Source organism: Strigops habroptila, chromosome Z, assembly GCF_004027225.2.
Source record: "Strigops habroptila isolate Jane chromosome Z, bStrHab1.2.pri, whole genome shotgun sequence".
Taxonomy (NCBI): Eukaryota; Metazoa; Chordata; class Aves; order Psittaciformes; family Psittacidae; genus Strigops; species Strigops habroptila.
The window spans coordinates 38,471,202-38,484,324 of NC_044302.2; the positions used below are offsets into that span (position 1 = coordinate 38,471,202).

The window sequence follows — 13,123 nt, forward strand, 5'->3', positions numbered from 1 at the left end:
ATTACATCCATTACATTGTTGAGTTGCTGTGGATGTAGCAAACTGATCCCTTTCATGTCTGTAGCAGCCAAAAGTTAAAGAACTTCTTTCCCTCACAATATTGACTAAAACAATCTTTATTCCTTCAGTCTTTGATGATAAGTCTAGCAAATACTGCACATAAGAACTCCCACTTCTCCATAAGACACCCTTAAAATAAGACATATTTTCTTCAAGTACAGTCCTCAGAATTGAACATACTTCTTCAGCTAATGCTTTGTGGAATCAAGTAGAGTGCAAACGGCAATTCATCTGTCTTACAGGCTATATCCTGTTCATATAATCTGATTTAGTATACAGTTTTTCTTTTTTTTTTTTTTAATGTAGCAGCATGATACTGTTCACTTGCATTTACTTTGTGACTGATTTTAAACAGCTGGTTTTGTTTTCTAAATCAATGCACAACATTTTCATTAACAGTATACATTACCTGGGAAGCTTTCACACAATACTTCTATAGGGGTTGCTCGTTTTGTGTCCCCAATTTTCTGGTAGCGTTCTTTTAATGTATCGGCCTATGACACAAGAACAAAATAAGCTTCTGAAGTTATACAGTTTGCAGGCAAACTTTCAAAAAGAAAAAAGATCATAGTAAGAAAAGCTGATGATCTGAAAATAGGATAGAGGAAGGTATCAAAACTCACTACCTTTAAACCTTGCCATGGAAGGCTTCCTCTGAGGAAATACATAAACATATGACCTAAAGCTTCCAAATCATCTCTTCTACTTTGCTCTGAAACAAAATTCAAATATTATTAGAACATTCAATCTGCATAATTTTACATTATATTTTAAAAGTTAGCTTCTACATTATGTAAAAATAGTTGGGAGGTATGAGGTACTTGAAATCAAACTGAGCATGTGGAGGGCTTCTTGTGTACTATGGACTCCTTTAAGAACACAGCTAAAACAAAAAAAGCTCATGCAGACTGCAGGTATATTAATCTCAACAGTTCTTTAAAAAGATTATCTTGCTGAAATAAATTGTTTTATTTTAAAAAGTATTTTGAACCTTTACATACATAATTGGATTTCGATTCACATTTTTTTTTACCTATTAGTTATGAACTTAAAACAATTTAAGAAAGCTTAAATGAACTCACTTTTCCTCTATAAAATCATGAAAAAGATGGTCTGTTTCTCAGGGACACTTACGGAATTTCTGAGTAAGCTAAAGGTGGCCTGAAGAAGGCTTAGAAGTCTTATTATTTGATCAGAAAGCAACACAGAGAAAGGCATGTACATACAGCCTGCTCTCACTCCAGCTTGAGTTAGAAGCTAAGTTATATAAGACAACTTCTGGCATGATTACAATTTTTCATCTGTAGTAAAGCAGTGGTAGTCCATATGCTAGCCTGATGCAACCATATAGATTAAGAAGAATGCAGGAATAAGCAGTAGAGTTCTGTGCCTGTTAGGCACTGGAGTGAAGGAAACATTGACTCTAGTAGACTGCACAAATCCTGTGCTCTTTATGATAGAGGTTGTACAGGAAGTCACCGAGTATTTTATGAGCACTGCTCATGACAACTGTTTTGTGCAATACAGTGTGTTTTATGTAAAAAAAAAAAAAATCAAGCATACAAAAATGTAACTAGTGTGTAACATATGGCCCATCTATGGGCAACACTAAGGTATTGGACACAACACAAAAATGTATTGGAAAGTACTATTTGGTCTTTCCTAAGGGGTAGTAATTCGTCTCCTTTGCATTAACTTCTACAGGTCATGCTGAGAAAAATATTAACCTCTTCTTCAAAAATAAAACCAAACAATCACCCTTTATTGAGGCAATTGCTCCTTCACTGGGAGTCCTTTCTACAAAACAAGAAACTCTCAATCTTTACCCTGAAATGACCTCTAACTAAGGAGATTTTTTTTTTTTTTAATAAGCTTTGGACCATTGAAGATACTTCTGTAGGATAGTTCTGTGGTAACCACTTGTAGGATACATTACTGAATTCTCAATGCCCTCAAGAATCCTCCATGTGAAAGAATTTTGTTGGTTTTTTTAATTTTGGGGATTTAATTTAATTTGTTCTTTAGACTCCATCTGAGTTCTTCACTGATAAATTTGGAGTAATTAATAAATAGGAATCAAATACCCTTTCCTATGGATGGAATTATGGATTTCTTCAAGATAAACCTGAGAAACAATAAACGCAAAGATTATATTGCTATTGTTGGAAGAAGAGCCTCTGAAAATTGAAAAAAAAACCCCTATCAGTGGACCTGGTGAAACACAAAAGGATTTCAAGCACCAGCTGGAGAAAGGGCTGCTGATATACGCGGAATCTAGTGCATCACAATTTAATGAGACCGAGAGGATCTTTTGCACAAGCAATCCAGGAGGTTCCTTGATTGTGTGGAAGACAACTTCCTCTTGCAAGTAATAGAGGAACCGACAAGGAGAGGTGCCGTGCTTGACCTCGTGCTCCCCAACAGGGAGGGACTGGTTGGAAATGTGACGCAGCAAGCTCACTGCCCTGGACTTCAAGAGAGCAGACTTAAAACTGCTTAGTACGGTTCCACGGGATAAAGCCCTAGCGGGCTGGGAGGCCCTAGACTGCTGGTTGATATTCAAGGATGACCTGCTCCAAGCTCAGGAGTGCTGCATCCCGACAAGAAGGAAATGGGGCAGGAGGGCCAGAAGGCCTCCATGAGTAGATAACAAACTGTGAGGAAACTTAGAGAGAAAAGAGAAGCTGATAAAAGGTGGAAACGAGGACAGGTAGCCTGGGAAGAATACAGGGACACTGTTTGGGAAGATAGGGACCAGGTCAGGAAAGCTAAGGCCCAGTTAGAACTGAGTCTGCCAAGGAATAATCATAACAGGAAGGGCTTCTATAGGTATGTTGCAAACAAAAGACAGACTAGGGATAATGTGGGCCCTCTCCGGAAGCTAAGGAGAGAACTGGCTACCCTGGATTTGGAGAAGGCTGAGCTTCTCAATGACTTCTTTGCCTCAGTCTTCACTGGCCAAGTGCTCTAGCTATGCTGCTCAAGTCTTAGAACGCAGGTGCAGGGACATGGAGAATGAAGGCCTTAGGCCCACTGTAAGAAAGGATCAGGTTCAAGATCATCTTTGCAACCTGAATGTGCACAAGTCCATGGGACCCGATGAAATGGGTCCCGAAGGAGCTGGCAAATAAAATTGCTAAGTCACTGTCCATCATATTTGAAAAGTCATGGCAGTTGGGTGAAGTTCCCAATGACTGGATAAAGGGAAAAATAACCCCATTTTTAGGAAGGGGAAAATGGAAGACCCAGGGAGCTACAGACCAGTGGGCCTCACCTCTGTACCTGGCAAAATCTTGGAGCAGATTCTCCTGCAAAGCATGCTGAGGCACATGAAAAACAACGAGGTGGTTGGTGACAGCCAACATGGCCTGACTAAGGGCAAATCTTGTCTGACAAATTTGGTGGCCGCCTATGATAGGGCTACAGAACTGATGGATAGGGGCAGAGCAGTTAACATCATCTACCTGGACTTGTGCAGAGTGGTTGACACTGTCCCACATGACATCCTTGTTTCTAAACTGGAGAGACATCAATTTGATGGATGGACCACTCAGTGGTTAAAGAATTGGCTGAATGTCCACATGCAAATAGTTGTGGTCAACGGCTCAATGTCTAATTGAAGACCGGTAACAAGTGGTGTCCCTCAGGGATCGGTGTTGGGACCGGTCCTGTTCAACATCTTTGTTGGTGACATGGTCAGTGGGATTCATGCACCCTCAGCAAGTTTGCTGATGACACCAAGCTGTGTGGTTCAGTTGATACGCTGGGTGGAAGGGATGAGATCCAGAGGGACCTTGACAACGCTTGAGAGGTGTCCAATGCCAGCCTCATGAAGTTCAACCAAGCCAAGTGCAAGGTCCTGCACCCGGGTCGGGGCAATCCCAGGCACTGCTACAGGTTGGGCAGAGGAGAGATTCAGAGCAGCCCTGCAGAGAAGGACTTGGGGGTGTTGGTCGATGAGAAACTGAACATGAGCCGGCTTCAGTGTGCGCTCGCAGCCCAGAAAGCCAACCATGTCCTGGGCTGCATCAAAAGGAGCGTGACCAGCAGGTCGAAGAGGTGATCCTGCCCCTTTACTCTGCTCTCATGAGACCCCACTTGCAGTACTATGTGCAGTTCTGGTGTCCACAATTTAAGAAGGACATGGAGCCGTTGGAGCAAGTCCAGAGGAGGCCACGAGGGTGATCAGGGGGCTGGAGCACTTCCCGTATGAAGACAGGATGAGAAAGTTGTGGCTGTTCAGCCTGGAGAAGAGAAGCTGCATGGAGACCTCATAGCAGCCTTCCAATATCTGAAGGGAGCCTACAAGGATGCTGGAGAGGGACTCTTCATTAGGGACTGTAGTGGTAGGACAAGGGGTAATGGCTTCAAACTTCAACAGGGGAAGTTCAGGATAGATACAAGGAAGAAGTTCTTTCCAGTGAGGGTGGTGAGGCACTGGAACAGGTTGCCCAAGAAAGTTGTGAATGCTCCATCCCTGGCAGTGTTCAAGGACAGGTTGGACAGAGCCTTGGGTGACATGGTTTAGTGTGTGGTGTCCCTGCCCATGGCAGGGGGGTTGGAACTAGATGACCTTAAGATCCTTTCCAATCCCAATTATTCTATGATTCTATAAAAGGTAATACAATCGCAAGATGACAAACACACAATAAAACTTCAGACACACAGTCTTTTTTCTTTCAAGGAGGTCACCTGAACCTATCTAAATGAGTAAGAAACTAACACCTTTATATTTAGTTGAAAAGCTATACAAAAATTAATCATCTCAATGGGTTGATTTTAGTAAAAAACTAGAATGTCATTTAGCAGGCTATTTCCAGAAATTATCCTTTTTTAAGCATACACAATAAAGTAACCATAACACAGGCCAACAGATATTTGGTTATTCATTATAAACACTGCATTCCCCTCCAAATAAAGTTTTAATACTTGCTATAGGAATGCTGAAACAGTAGAAACCTACTATCTGGATCAGAAAACACATTATTAGTTACCTGGATGATTACACAGCTTGATACACAGACTCATTACTGTAATCACAAAGTAGACAACAAGTCTACTTGTCCTGAACTGTCAGTCTATAAAATTTAGCAAAAATAAATTTGAAAGTTATCATCCAGAGTTTGTAGCCTTACTAAAAATAGTATGATTTCATACAATATTATCATTTGAGGGAAAGAATAGCACTCCTCCCCAAATAAAATCAGGAATCCTGAAGTCATTGATTCAAACATAAAAATGAAGTTCTACACCCATTTTATCATAAGGGCACATCATATGTCATGCTGTTAAGAACAATAGGGGGAAAAAAATCATTTGTATCCTTAATTAAGGAAGAAAAGATTTATTTAGCTCGGTTTGTATTAGAAGCACTGTTTCATGTAATTATGGATTTACAAGGTTAGCTTACACAGAGAAATGTCTACGGCAGCTAAATTCCTGCCCCTCAGGTCCAGTGATAACTCTGTGGGTACAAGGAGACTAGGGGACTTCCCATGGGGGTCTTAGATCTGGAAAAGGACTTCATTCTGCACCCCTGGCTCAGTGACAGCTAAAAGTTCCTAGGACTCCTGAAGGCCTACCACCAGAAAGCACAGTCTGTACCTGCAAAAACACGGTTTTTCTCCGAGTTTCTGACAAAAACTCTGCGATTTAGGCTAACACAATTTTAGGTCCAAACATTTTTTTATAATAATACAATGCATTAAAATTGAGCCAATGTAGAACTATTTTTTGCTCGTTTAGATTACAAAGAAGTCCAGACCCTAGAATACTGATGTTAAATCTGGATCATGACTGCTCTAACAACAGAGTAAATCTACTATAAAGCTAAGGCTGGGGTTCTTTTGGTTTTGTACCAAAAGTACTGTTTAAAGTAACGGACTTCATCTGGCCTTTCAATAAGCATTAGAACATCTGAGTTGTTTCATTCCCAAAAGAGTCTCAGGGATCCACTGTAAAATAACTAACCTTTGCCTCTTAATTAAGCACTACAAAGAAAAGACCAATACAACCAAGGACAGTGTTGTTCCAAAGAGACAATTAGAGACAGCCATATTAAAGCAAATTCATGTGACTATACTTTCTGTAGCCAAATAACTTAGACAATAATTCAGTGGTTTTTCTGAATTTAGAGAAATCCCCAAACTATCACCAAACTATCTGCATTTATTTCCAGTAAATAGAGAAAATTGTAGGACTTTTACAGATGCACATTTTTGTCTTCCTTACACTTCCAGTCAGAATCTACATTCTCTGGGTTCCCTCTCTTCCTTCCTGAAAATGAGATGTGCGCAGGCCTGCAGGGCTACCATCTTACTGGCATCCCAGACATGTGGTGAGATGGCTCCTGTGACCGGAGTGTTGGAATGGAAGGCCACAGGCTCTTTATGAAGGACAGGCTGGGGAGACGACGAGGGGATGTCACCCTCTATGTCAGTAACCAGCTGGAGTGCGCAGAGCTCTGCCTGGGGATGGACGAGGAGCCAGCTGAGAGTTTATGGGTCAGGATTAAAGGGAGGGGACATTGCAGTGGGGTCTGCTACAGGTGACCCGACCAGGACGACTGAGCAGATGAGGCCCTCTATAGGCAGACAGGAGCAGCCTCACATTCACAAGCTTTGGCCTCATAGGGAAATTCAACCACTCCTGTATCTGTTGGAGGGACAACACAATAGGGCACAAGTGATTCAAGAGGTTCCTGGAAGGCCTCGATGATAACGTCCTCCTTCAAGTGAGAATCCAATTGTGAGGAGAGGCACTGTGTAGCAACCTTGCTACCCTGGAGTTCAGGAGAACTGACTTTGGTCTCTTGAGGGATCTGCTTGGTACAGTACCAGGGGATACACCCCTGGAAAGCAAAGGGGCCCAAGAAAGCTTGTCAATATTCAAAGATCACCTTCTCCAAACTCAAGAGCGATGCATGCTGACAAAGGGAAGTCAGGCAGGAATGTCAAGAGGCCTGTGTGGATGAACAAGGAGCTCCTGGACAAACTTCAGCATAAAAAAAGGAGGCCTACAGAGGGTAGAAACAAGGACAGGTAGGGTGGGAAGAATGCAGAGAAATAGTCAGAGCAGCCAGGAAAGTTAAAGCCCTGACAGAATTAAATCTGGCCAGGGACATCAAGGGCAACAAGAAAAGCTTCTGTAAGTATGTTGGTGATAAAACGAAGGCTAGAGAAAATGTAGGCCCTTTCCAGAAGGAAATGGGTGACATGGTCACCCAGGACATGGAGAATGCCAAGATACTCAATGACTTTTTCTCTTTGGTCTCCAAAAGAAGAGCTCCAGCCACACTGTCCAAGTCACAGAAGGCAAAAGCAGGGACTAGGTGAATGAAGAACTACCTGCTGTAGGAGAAGATCAGGTTCAAAATCATGTGAGGAACCTGAAGGTGCACAAGTCTATGGACCAGAAGACAAGATGCATCCACAGGTCCCGAGGGAATTGGCAGATGTAGTTCCCAAGCCATTACCCATCATATTTGAGAAACTGTGGCAGTGTGGTGAAGTTTCTGCTGACTGGAAAAGGGGAAATTTAACACCCTTTTTTAAAAAGGAAAAAAAGAAAGACACAGGGTACAACAGGCCAATCAGTCTCACCTCAGTGCCTGGAAAGGTCATGGAGCAGACCCTCTTGGAAATCACGCCAAGGCACTTGGACAGTAAGGGTGTGACTGGTGACAGCCAACATGGCTTCACTAAGGGCAAATCATGCCTGACAAATGTGGTGGCCTTCTATGATGGAGCTACAGTGTTGGTGGATAAGGGAAGAGTGACTGATGTCATCTACCTGGACTTGTGCAAAACATTCGACACTGTCCCACATGACATCCTTGTCTCTAAACTGGAGAGGCATGGATTTGATGGATGGACCACTCGGTAGATAAGGAGTTGGCTGGACTCAAGGAGTTGCAGTCAACAGCTCACTGTTCAAGTAGAGACCAGTGACGCTCCTCAAGGGTCAGTGCTGGGGCCAGTGCCGTGCTTTTTGAAATCTTTACAGCGGTGTTGGTAAACCATGTAGAGGAGCATGACCTCATGTAATAACTCCACTTCAGTTCATACTCAGATCAGTGGTTCTTGACCTGATTATTCTGCGGGCATTTCTTGGGTGACAAATAACTCATCATCAAGATCTCTGAGGTCTAACAAAGACTGAACACTACGAATGGGAGCTCTTAAAACTTTCATAGCCTCTCCTTTACGTGGAGTTTGTTTTTTCTGTATGTTTGTGACTTCCCTCTAAAAACGTAGTATTTTTTTAATTTCTGCAGTAGGATGTAGAGAACGCCATCAAAACTTGAACAAAATTGCCAAGGTCTGCTCTTCTGAGGAGTATATAGAAGGTGATAGAGTTACTGAACTTTGTGTAGACAATAGATTCAGTAATCTTTTGTTCCAGAAATGGACTTCTAATCAAGGATTTCTGGTTGTTTTGTGCCAAGCTGGAAAACTGTATCTGAAATCATGTTGTCTATGTGAAAAATAATGTGGCTTTATTCAGATCACTGTTTGAAGGAAATACAAATATTCTGCAGCCCTTAGCATGTGACTGGTCTCCTTGCTTCTATAAGGTAATTTCTCTCAGGGACAAAATTTCTCCACACTTCATAGAATCATAGAATGATTTGGGTTAGAATGGACCTTAAAAGATCATCTAGTTCCAACCCCTCTGCTATGGGCAGGGTTTCTCAAAGCCCCATCCAGCCTGGACTTGAACACTTGCAGGGATGGGGCAGCCACAGCTTCTCAGGGCAACCTGTGCTAGTGCTTCACCACCCTCACAGTAAAGAACTTCTAAGTTCTAATCTAAATTTCGCCTCTGTCATCTTAAAGCCATTTCCCCATGTCCTATCACTACATGCTCTTGTAAAAAGTCCCTCTGCAGCTTTCATGCAGATACCCTTCAGCTACTGAAAGGCCACAGTAAGGTATCCCCAGAGCCTTCTCTTCTTCAGGCTGAACAAGCCCAGCTCTCTCAGCCTGTCTTCACAGGAGAGGTGCTCCAGCCCTCTGGTCATCTTCGTGGCCCTACTCTGGACTCCCTCTAACAGGTCCACATCCCTCTTCTGTTGGCCACCCCACAGCTGAATGCAGGATCTCACGAGAGTGGCGTAGAGGGGCAGGATCACTTCCCTTGACCTGCTGCCCATACTCCTTTTGATGCAGCCCAGCACACGGGTGGTTTCTGGGCTGCGAGCGCACACTGAAGCCAGCTCATGTTGAGTTTCTCATCAGCCAACACCCCGAGTCTTTCTTCTGGGTATACTGCTGAAAGCAAAAATAGCTGTCAGCTCTGAAGTAGCCAGTATCTAACACAATCAACTTTTGGAGGCTACTGGTCACGGATTGCGGAAAATGAGTATCAGATGGTCTGATACTGAGTTTGGCCTCCCCCTTACATCCTGAAATTGCAGGAGAAGAGCAAACTGCGTAATTGTTTCTCAGCTGCTCCATGGCATATAAATCCACTTACTAAGCTTAGCCAAGCAAGCTGCATTCCAGGAAGCTCTCAGCTGCTTTTCACAAGACCTGGTTAAACTTTACATATTGAATGCATTTCTTTGACAAAAATATTGTTGAAATTTTAGTATTCCTTATGTGTAAAATATACACCAGTGCTTCCTACACTTAGCAGAAGCTCTCTCAAATACCTGTTACTTTAATTAGTTCTATAGTTTCCAAAGAAGTAACTCTACAAAACTGAACACAAAAAAAAAAAAAAAAAACCCAAAAAAAAAACAAGACACCAAAAAAAAAAATAAATAAACAACCCAGCATTGCTTATTCTGGCTAAAAGAAGACTCAGAGGACACCTTACCGCTCTCTATAGCTACCTGAAAGGAGATGGAGTGAGGTGGGTGTTGGTCTCTTCCTCAAGTAACAAGTGATAGGACAAGACAAAATGGTTTCAAGTTGGGCCACTGGAGGTTTAGAATGAATATTAGGAAAAAATTCTTCACCAAAAGGGTTGGCAAGCATTGGCACAGACTGCCCAGGGAAGCGGTGGAGTCACCATCCCTGGAGATATTTGAAAGATGTGTGGATGTGGCACTGAAGAACATGGTTTAATGGTGGACTTGGCAGTGCTAGGGTAACAGGTGGGCAGTTAGCAGTTGGTATTTTCCAACCCAAACAATTCTATGTTTCTTCACAGAATGTTAACATCAATTCATCAGCTACAGCTGCTAACCACAAACTGCCACAATCTGACTTTATTGATAAAGCACCTTATTACTATCTAGAAAACGTGAATGGTTTCTCATTTGCCATATTAATACAAAATACCTTTGAGAGCAACCTAATTAGTGATTACCATGCAGTGATAAGCAATTTGCTTACACAAATTCAAAGGTGTCAAACCTGTTATCACTAGAAAACTATATATAGCTGGAATAAACAAAGCTAAACAAAGACTGCTTTGAGTGCTCACACATTATTATTCAATAACTTATTTCTCTCTATATATCCTGTCATTTCTTTAGTGCATCATATTTACAACACTAGCAAAACTTTTAACTACTCTGACAAAGCCTCATTAACAGTATAAACATTACAACCACCAAGAAAACCAAGAAATCAGCATAAAATATAAACTACTTTTATTCCACTACATGGTGCATTTCAAATGGATCAAAAAACAGGCAAGGTAGAACTGAAAACTTATGTTCTTGCAATCTCTTCACTTTGGTATCTTTAATAAGCACATCTACCTGCCGCCCACCCAATCTGCCTTGGTATGGTTCTAATGTGAAGACGTTATGATACAGAAAGATACACGTCATCTTTCTTTTATGGATATCTGACAAAAATAATTATTGCTTGCTGAGACATGACCATGATGATTAGAGACTCAGAACACTGTATTTCCATAAACAGTATTTCTGCAAGGACAAACTGTAATTTTGCACACTACACAAAACTTGCAGTTATTATGACAAGAGACTGAGAAAAATTACAACTTGAAAACAAGATGATTTCTGACAAATGACAGCTGTTGAATTCTTTCTGCACTTAAAAAGCACACATACCTTTTCCTAAATGCGTATTTATACTCATGTATCTAGCTGTTCCTGTAAGGCTCTTGTGTTCTCGATATGGTATGTGCTTCTTTGTTTCTGGATCTATATACTCCTTTGCCAAACCAAAATCTATAATATGAATGATTTGCTGTGTTTTGTCTCCAGGTCGTCCTATTAAGAAGTTCTCAGGTTTTACATCTCTGTATATCAAGTTCTTTGAATGGACATATTCCATACGAGAAATCTTTAATAAAAGAAAGAAACGACAGTTTAGTTTAAGCTTCTGGCTGCCACATTAAATTGTGGTAGAAGCTAAATAACTTACACAGACGTTATATTTAGAGGAAATCACCCTTCACATCACCTGAAAACCTAAGAGCTATTGCTCTTAACAAGGTGTCTCCCGCTTAAAGTCAATGAAAATTGTGCACATTCTTTAAGAAGATACAGCACATGGCATACTGGAAACTTTCACACTGGACATTAGAAACGATCAGTATATAACAGAAGCTATCTTCTTTTAGAAGAGCTGGCACCAAGCATGTTTTGCGCACATTAAAACTGAAACCAAAAGCTATGCCATAAAGTAGTGAGCAGCAAAGTTCCATTTGGATTTCTTACATATTAAAGGTATAAACAAGAGAAGCACTGAAAGGTCACCACTATGCATATAACCTCAATTCTAGCTGGATCGCTTTCTATCAAAATTTATATATTCAGGAAGGAACAGCAAGAATTGAATAAAGATGATCTGTGATAATTTGAGCATTTTAAAAAATTAACTTCACCATTCTGGCTGTAAATAAGCTGAATGTGTCTACAGGTCTATACTTGCAGGCCCGTTATACCATTACATTCATGTTTTAAACAGCTATTTTTACCCTGCATGGGTAAAAATATCACTACCTATTTAGGGAAGTGGACGTTCAGTATCATTAACTTTTCATAAGAACTTACTTAAAACATATTGTATCAAAGTAAACAATGCAAGCCTTATTTCCCTTTTTTCTCTCTTTCCACTTCCACCTATCCTCAGATGGAAACCAAATCAGAAAACCTTAAAAAAAAAATAAAAAATTCTTTGTTGAATAATTCTATGCTATTTTAGTATTTCTGGATGGGTTTAGGCACTTGGTTTTTTGTTTGCTTGGTTTTTTTCTGAGAATGACCAGGAAAAATATTTACGCTATTTAGGAGTCCCATCATCCAACTGCTTCTGTGAATTAAAATTATTTTTATTTCAGGAAGATTTGGGATTTTTTTTTTTCCTAATTGGGTATGCTAAGCTAAAATTCATTATTTCAGATTGTTATTATGAGAACTCAGAAGACACAATGAAACTACATTCATGCACTGGTGTTCTTGAAAAACTAGAACAAAGTAACTGAAAGTGACATAAGACAGTCTTCCTACTAAAACTGTATCACACGCTCTTTAGAAGCCACTAACACCAATTTTAAACGTGGGCAGTGCAAGTCTCTTAAATGAAATAAGCATTTAATCCATTGAAGACTGACTTAGTTATTCTAACGAACACTCAAATTAAGATCTATTCTACTTACCAACTGTATGGCTATCATAAGAACGGTTTTAAGAGAAAATGTCCTACCACACAAGTCAAATAAATCTTCCAGACTAGGTCCAAGTAGTTCTAGCACCATAGCATTATATTTGCCACATGGGCCAAAATAGTAAACCTGAGGTATTCCATCTGTAAAATGAAGATAGAAAGTAATTATAAGGGGTCAAATAAGATCAATGAACATACCAATAAAATTCCTACCCAATTTCAAGCTGATCTGAAGTTAAAAATACATTTTTCACACACAAGCAACAATAAAACCTCATAAAAACTATAGATAAAAGATAAAACACAAGTAATGAAAGTTGTACCAGTTTCATTAAATATTTTATGCGTATTACATGTTTGACTTGTGAAAGACTTACAAAATAAAAATCAGAGGTTGTTAGGTTTTGTAATTGTAAATTGAAACAGGATTTTAAAAAGGTATGAAGAGAGGCTTAAATAAGCTCCTTCCT

The 13,123-nt window shown here is 40.5% G+C and overlaps 1 protein-coding gene across 10 annotated transcripts in view; it reads right to left on the bottom strand.

Annotated features, from left to right (window-relative positions):
- Positions 1 to 13,123, bottom strand: part of CSNK1G3 (casein kinase 1 gamma 3) — a 74,189-nt gene that overhangs the window by 23,998 nt on the left and 37,068 nt on the right. For all 10 annotated transcript variants that reach the window (XM_030470082.1, XM_030470081.1, XM_030470079.1 and 7 more), the window contains 4 exons: positions 12,646 to 12,794; positions 11,093 to 11,327; positions 687 to 772; positions 470 to 554 (listed from right to left, as the gene is read on the bottom strand). In XM_030470082.1, coding sequence (XP_030325942.1) covers positions 470 to 554; positions 687 to 772; positions 11,093 to 11,327; positions 12,646 to 12,794 — 555 coding nt within the window. The remainder of the gene's footprint in view (positions 1 to 469; positions 555 to 686; positions 773 to 11,092; positions 11,328 to 12,645; positions 12,795 to 13,123) is intronic.